Source organism: Strongylocentrotus purpuratus, unplaced genomic scaffold (assembly GCF_000002235.5).
Source record: "Strongylocentrotus purpuratus isolate Spur 01 unplaced genomic scaffold, Spur_5.0 spur5_contig_865, whole genome shotgun sequence".
Lineage (NCBI taxonomy): Eukaryota > Metazoa > Echinodermata > Echinoidea > Camarodonta > Strongylocentrotidae > Strongylocentrotus > Strongylocentrotus purpuratus.
The window spans coordinates 220,055-227,751 of record NW_022145574.1 but is presented as its reverse complement, the minus strand read 5'-3'; the positions used below and the strand labels follow the sequence as shown (position 1 = coordinate 227,751).

The 7,697-nt window shown below is 39.2% G+C and overlaps 1 protein-coding gene across 2 annotated transcripts; it reads right to left on the bottom strand.

Annotated features, from left to right (window-relative positions):
- Positions 1-271: 271 nt before the first annotated feature.
- Positions 272-7,448, bottom strand: LOC100888311 (RWD domain-containing protein 3-like). Of its 2 annotated transcripts, XR_973301.2 has the most exons (6): positions 7,241-7,448; positions 5,045-5,362; positions 4,516-4,679; positions 3,929-4,044; positions 1,604-1,938; positions 272-1,320 (listed from the first exon to the last, which is right to left on the bottom strand). XR_973301.2 is itself a non-coding variant. In XM_011680416.2 (5 exons), exons 1-5 carry the CDS (start codon positions 7,344-7,346, stop codon positions 1,800-1,802), a joined length of 843 nt encoding a protein of 280 aa, XP_011678718.1. In that variant the 5' UTR covers positions 7,347-7,448; the 3' UTR covers positions 272-1,799. The 2 variants fall into 2 exon arrangements, 1 of the variants encoding a protein (XP_011678718.1); XM_011680416.2 differs by having other exon boundaries at positions 272-1,938.
- Positions 7,449-7,697: the final 249 nt, after the last annotated feature.

Below are 7,697 nucleotides of genomic sequence, written 5' to 3'. Positions count from 1 at the left end.
CTCTTTTCAAGAATTGGCACTTGGGATGCGGTATATAAAACAAATATTGACTGCTTATTTCTCGGGTCATGGTTAGAACTATGGCTCCTCTATATTGAGAGCGCACTAAACCCTAAAGTTATTCTTGGGGCACAGAACAGTTTTGAGATCACCCTAGCTAATAGTTAAAGTATGCCCCTCAAAGTTGTCGATTTTTGTATGATACAAATGTTAAAATTCAACTGTGACACACACACACACACACACAAAGCTGGTGTTGAAGTCTTTGAAATGTTTTTCTTTATATTTTAATAAATATTCAGAAATAAATTAATCTTAATAATAATAATATTATTGTTTACCCAGAGAAGCATCATCACCTTTAATGTTGTGCTTCCTTGAGTCCATATAATTTTCCTTACTGAGCCATTACCAGGTTCCCATTTACACCTGGGTGGAGAGTGGCAAACATGGATTAATGTCTTTCCAAAGGACGTTGGTGCTGGGTAAGATTCAAACCTCAACCCTTTGATTGAGAGTCAAGTGAATGAATGAATGTACCGCGCAACACCTCAACTGAGATGAAAGATTAACAAAAAGTTGATACAGAGAAATTTGAGCAAACATGGTAATTAAAAAGTGCAGCATTCCCTGTTTAAATTTGATATGGAAGGGCTGCTAGCTAGGAATGGATGGAAAGTACTGCTTTTGAAATACTGTCACAAACTAAAAAGACAAGAAATTGTTTATTAACCTCAGTCAACTTTTGATGAAGTTTGCGACTTTCAAATGGAGTCACCTCTATTCGATTCCATGACTACAAACCCTTGTAATAAACAGTTCTTTTCATGAAGTACATAGTTTACCATTTACAATATGTTCAATAAGATAGTAACATTCACAAAGCAATACGATGACAAGTACTCAAAACCTCCTTTAAAGACAGGGTACCATATCTGGTGGTTCATCTACTTAGTAGCTAAACATGCATTCTTGTGAATGACCTTGTCATCTGCTGGAAATCAGAGTGGGACACAGCACCTGGAAATGGATGGTGACCTTGTGAATTACCTCATCACTGCTTGGAACGTTTGGTGGTGCATCTACTCAGTAGCTAAACATGCATCCTTGTGAATGACCTTGTCATCTGCCGGAAATCAGAGATGGACACAGCACCTGGAAATGGACAGTGTCCTTGGGAATGACCTTGTCACCGCTTGGAGCCTTTAGTGGTGCATCTACTCCATAGCTAAACATGCGTCCTTGCGAATGACCCTGTCATCTGCCGGAAATCAGAGTGGGACACATCACCTGGAAATTGATGGTGACCTTATGAATGACCTTATGAATGACCTCATCACTGCTTGGAACGTTTGGTGGTACATCTACTCAGTAGCTAAACATGCATCCTTGTGAATGACCTTGTCATCTGCCAGAAATAAAGAGATGGACACAGCACCTGGAAATGGACAGTGTCCTTTGGAATGACCTTGTCACCGCTTGGAGCCTTAGGTGGTGCATCTACTCCATAGCTAAACATGAGTCCTTGCGAATGACCCTGTCATCTGCCGGAAATCAGAGTGGGACACATCACCTGGAAATTGATGGTGACCTTATGAATGACCTCAACACTGCTTGGATCTTTGGCGGTGTATCTACTCAGTAGCTAAACATGCGTCCTTGTGAATGACTCCGTCATCTGCCGGAAATGAGAGTGGGTCACAGCACTGGGAAATGGACAGTATCCTTGGGAATAACCTCGTCACCACATTGAACCTTTGGTGGTGCATCTACTCCATGCGTCCTTGTGAATGACCTTGTCATCTGATGGAACCTTGCATTGGATGTCTACACAGTGGTTGTATATGTTCTTCAAAAAGCTCTCTTAGATTCACAGCATCAAAAGTCTTTTTCAATGATTGGATGCTCTCTAGCTCAGCAACTTCAAAGGATGAAAAACTGTGGACATGGAAATGTGCACGTAGTTACAACAAAAAACATCTCTTGGATACAGATGAGCAGTCACTCTAACTGAATAGTTCATACTGTCTTTCTGGAGCCTTTAGTTAATTCCCTTCTACCACTTACACAGAGGACACAAAATGTTGATTTTGGGGTTATAAAGGCTTAACTGGTAATTAAAATTCTAAAAGAATTAAAAAAGGGTTCTGAATAGCCAATAGACTTTGTGAAGATTAATAGAAAATGAAAAGCATAGAGTATTTGAGTAATATCCCAATAAATGTAAACAAATTGGTTACAACAATAATAATTGTAAAAAATATGAGTTCCCCATAGGTATATATATGTACATGTATGTATTAGCATTTCTTAGTAAACCTTAGTAAAGCTAAAGTTTGTTAACATTGTGATTGTTACTTACTGCACAATAAATCATCCAACATTTATTTTAGAGAATGAATAAACAATAACCGGTAGTTCTTCAAAACAGAACAAATAACAACATTAATGTAATGCTCAAACTATTACCTTCATCAAATAAATAAAGCAAAGAAAACAACATTGCTACTTAATAACACATTTTTACAACTAAAGCCCCGTCTTAATAGAACTTTTTCGATCTCACTCGAGCGACATGTGGATGAGAAACAGTTGGGGTTCTGATCATAAAAACACGGGGTGAGCTTTAGCCAGGCTCATGGACACCATCTTAACCAGCCATCTGGAAAAAACCTCACCTGGGTAGGTAACCATAACCGCCCCTCCCTCATCGCGATCAGCTGGCGCGCGCTGTGTTCATGTATACATTTTTTCGCGGCCCTGACGTCATTCTACCCGGGTAGATTTCCGCGCGCGTCTTAATAGGCCGTTTCTGAGGATTTCATCTGGAAAACATCAGAACGTCACCGCGATCTCACCCTGGCCCGAATAGGGTAAAACTCACCTCGATGTCACCTCGATATTGTCCGGACGATACCCCGATTGACGCGTCTTAACAAGAACGGGGTAGAATGCTGTGTTCATATACATTTTTTCACGGCCCTGACGTCATTCTACCCGGGTAGATTTCCGCGCGCGTCTTAATAGGCCGTTTATCAGGATTTCATCTGGAAAACGTCAGAACGTCACCGCAATCTCACCCTGGCCCGAATAGGGTAAAACTCATTTCGATATTGTCCGGACGTTACCCCGATTGACGCGTCTTAACAGGAACGGGGTAGAATGTCATCCGGACAGCGTCCTTACAACACCGCGACTATATTTTCTGATTAAGACGGGGTTTTAGTGATCAAATAATTACCGTTGGTAAAGGTGATGGGACAAACTATCACTTCCGAGACTATCTAGATGTAGCTATCTTTCAGAAGTAAAGCTGAGGAAAAAAAATGTGTATACATTTAGATCGCCCAGAAGGTGATAGTTTGCCATCCCCTGAAACCAAATGGTGATTATTTGCTTTATATTCCACATCGGAAATATTTCACTTCGTTCGTCATTGCAGAGCAACAAGTCATCAATTAACAGTTAGCAAACGGTGCACGATACATTCAGTGCATGCAGTATGGTGGTGTGACCATAGTTAGCGCTTGACCAAAGTTCTCGTACTAAGAGCTCAAAGAGGAGAGCAATACGCAACATATATAATTAAAGTGTGTTGCACTGTGAAGATACTACTACTATCTACCGAGTGCAACACACTTTCACTGAAGATAGTAGTACTATCCACACAGTGTAACAAACTTTACTTCTCCCATCAATGATTGGAGAACTATCTTTCATCACATGATTTACTTTTGACCAATCGTAGAGCAAGATTCTTAGTATGTGGAATATAATACAACATATGAGCAACAACAGACTAAACAATCCACCACCCTGAATAGCCAATATTCGGTCAGTTTGGAATCAACTTGGAGACGGTTTGGCTGTCTGACTGGGGTACAACTGGTTGAAACAAATTAAAATTGAAATTAAAATCTACACAAACCTGCTTTTTTCTTCATCGGCATGCCTTTCACTTAAAACGCTCATCATTTTCTCCTTGCAACCCTTGCCATTAGAATCCACATCTACCTTCTGAGTTTTCAGTCGAAGAATAAAGTCCTACAAAAAAGCAAAAACAGAAAAAACAGAGATGAACAATGGGAAGGGTTCGCAGGGCCGATATTCAAAGTTTTAAAGTACAAGCGGCCATGCAAGCAGCCATTTAAGTAACTAAACTGTTCAAGCTGGCGTATAAATCTTGAGGGCAATGACATAACTTCAAGTGAGAACCCAATCCCCCTCCCCACTGCTAGTAACTAACAAACCTTATACAGTACATGTTATTTATATATATTATTGTTCTTGTTGTTTTTATCATCATCATTATCATTAACAATAGTATTACATAACATATCATATTTTTATTGTTTTAGTAATTATCAATAATATCATCACTACATATAATGTTTTGGTTACCATCAATAATACTATCATTACATATCATATTTTTATTGATTTGGTTATCATCAATAATATTACATATCATATTTTTATTGTTATGATCAGTATATCATGTATTATAAAACTGACCTTGACGTTGTCCTGATGACCTTCAAGAAGGATCAAGATGAGCTTCTCAACAAAGAAAATTCTTCCCACGATGCCCAGCTCTGCACACCAGCTTGTTATTGTCTTGACGTAGCGCGCCTTAGCTCGCATGTGATCCAGTCGCAGTAGAGAAACCTTAAGCCCCCCTGTGTCACCAAATGAACGCAGAAATAATGTACATAATAAGACCAAAACGAAAAAGAGATCGAATGAAAGCATCTGAATTACAAATTTTCAAAGAAAGTCTTTGAATTTGTCTTCATTATTGATAGATAATGCTGTCTTTAATCATATTATTATCTACAAAAGATAGGCCAACAGATCCAATGTTGAAAGCAGTATTGTAACTTACAATGGAACCTTGTAAAAGTAATTAAATAAGTTAATAGATAGATAGGTAATGGTATAAATAGACAAAACAATAATAGGTAAATAAATTACTAAATTATATAAATTAGTAAGTAAATAAATAAAGAAATGAATAAATATACAAATGTATACACAAACTCACCTTGCCTATCAGATACAACGTGTGGTTGGTTCAGAGTTTGGTCCTCATTTGCATACTCCTTGAAATGAAGCCTCACCCATTCCACTATCTCCAATGTCATTGGTTCACCACGCAGGTGCTCATTAGCATATTCAACAAGGTCGCTCTTCATGCTATCAGTGGCTTTCCTGGTAAGGAGGTCAGAGGTCAAGCTGATAACCGGCAAGGATTGTGGGTAGCATTGTGTGGTTGTGAATGTGATGGCAAGGGTCGAGCCAACGAGGGGAGACAGAGAATTACCGGGGACATCTGAAACGGCAATGGTGTATCGAGATGACCCTGAAAAAAAAATGAGCAAGCACAATTTGGTAGAAGAATACGAGCAGAAAAGAAGAAAAAAATGAAAGGACCAAAAAACACCATGTATTATTATAAGATGACGGGCAAAACATATCAAATAAAAAGAGCAAAGTATTATTACAAGATTACAAGCAGAAAAAACAAAAAATTCAAAGAAAACCGGTGTGTTGGCTCAGTCAGTAGAGCGTCCGCCTCACAACCGGTAGGTCGTGGGTTCGAACCCCGGCCGCGTCATACCAAAAGATGTTAAAAGACGGGAGTTGCTGCTACCTCGTTTGGCGTTCAACAATAAAGGGATAGAGCAACGTCAATCTGGCGCTGCTCAGTGGCTGCCGGGCTCACGATCAATTGGGCAAAAAGAATTTCCATTTTTGGTTTAACCTAATAAAATTTGGAGTAGACTTTAAAAGATTATTATTATTATTTTATTGGCAGAAGATATTCATGTATTCAAAATATGTATTTTATTTCCCTTCATTATGTACATGCAAGCCAATAGGCAATAGAGCTAGCCTACCAGGTATATCTTTTCCTCATACATTGTGAGCTCTAGACCAAAAACTTCAGTCTCTCTAATCGTTGGGTGTTCCACTGAGACTACGTCTGGCTCCACTAGACCTCCGATTATAAGTATGGCCTATCGGGACTGTACGGGACTGTACGAAACAAATGGTTCGGTTCGACCGGACCGCGATGAATGAGATATGCAACAAGATTTTCACTCTTTACATCCTCATAACTGCTGCAATTATAATAAAAATTAAAAATAACATATATATAGCTTATTTGACTTACGATAGCTTGCTCATTTAGATCCCAAATTAATGATTAATCCGAGAAAGTCTCGTCAACATTATCCGTCTTGGTTTTAGTTGATGAATATTCATTTTTTCTTTTCGAACGTCCAATAGCTACCGTAGCTACGTACGAGTCAGCCCCACAGCCCAGCTTGACCAACGAACTCCCACGAAACGAGTGCTCTGATTGGCCATTTGGCTATGTTTTGGTAGGTTGACCTGGAAATATTTTGGCCGGCGGGTCATATAGCCCTATGTTCGAGTGCATGAACGTACTGTTTCACAGTTCGGAGATACAAATTGGATAATTCATATAAGTAAGTCCGTAAATTATAAATTTAATATTAAGTTATCAAATTTTGATAACTGTAATTAGGACAAATGACATAGGTCTACCGACCTAATTTACATCTGATTTAGAAATCAGAAAATTAGATCTAAATAAAGAAAATCGGGGGAGAAATGTCAGGAACGAAAAGATGTTCCGCTGTGGCTCTAAATTACCCCCACGGTACGAGATCTCTGGGTTACCATCATAGGGTTAGGGTTAGGGTTAGGGTTAGGGTTAGGGTTAGGGTTAGGTTTAGGTTTAGGGTTAGGGTTAGGGTTAGGGTGAAGTTAGAAACCCAAAATAATAAAACACACTAAAGTATAGGATAACCGTATTGGGGAATGACAACAAATGTCAGTTTTATTAAAGAAATGACCGAAATCAGATGGTTATTTCTGTCTATGTGAGCTCATACTCATAGTGACCAATAAACAGTTCTACCCCTAGAATCTATAGTTTTAACTGGTGTTGTTGTTGTTGTTTTAGTTTTAAGGGCGTGTGTCATTCAATTATGAATATTTACGCCGATTTGGACCAGACTACCGTAGTCTCTATGATAGCGAATAGATGTAGTCTATTAGTCTATTGACTATTCTACGTGAAATTTTCTCAACATAGTAGAAGCCAGCGGTTTTCCGTCGCTCACCGCGCCTGCCGCCCGGGCTGAGTACCAGCAGCGACAACCTAGTAGGTCTATAGCAGTATAGGGAAATGTCATGGGCTTCTTACCGGTCAATGCGTTGAAATCATGGAGCACGAATTCTCCGCTTTGGCAGAAAATAGATTCTATAACTTGCAGCTCATCTGCTACTTCATCACAGCTAGGAGACGACATAGCTTGGTCCCATTACATACCGACCAGTATTAGGCCTGGCCTGGATGCCATGAATTTTAGGTAGACAGACTCGAAGTGTAAGCTAGGCTAAGATAACATACACGTGCGGTACCGTACTTCTATGTGTGTACGTACATGCGCATGCACATGTACGTATCCACATTTACGTAGTACCAAAGTACTAGGTACGTGATAGCACGCGCATATGTACGCATATTGGAGGAAGTTAAAGAGAATGTTCATTGATTTCAAAAACTAACTTTATTGTCGTAATTGCAGAGGTGAAACTTTGATTGGACAAGGTTATCAAAATCCAATGCTTGGAAATATTCGAAGTAATGATTAACATCA

What these genes read in the sequence shown, in the direction of transcription:
- LOC100888311 (XM_011680416.2), bottom strand. Translation starts at nt 7,346, where the DNA reads ATGTCGTCTCCTAGCTGTGATGAAGTAGCAGATGAGCTGCAAGTTATA. An exon ending in CGTTGTATCTGATAGGCAAG is followed by an intron (nt 4,680 to 5,044) that starts GTGAGTTTGTGT and finishes TTGGTGACACAG; the next exon opens with GGGGGCTTAAGGTTTCTCTA. An exon ending in GTCATCAGGACAACGTCAAG is followed by an intron (nt 4,045 to 4,515) that starts GTCAGTTTTATA and finishes GCTTTTTTGTAG; the next exon opens with GACTTTATTCTTCGACTGAA.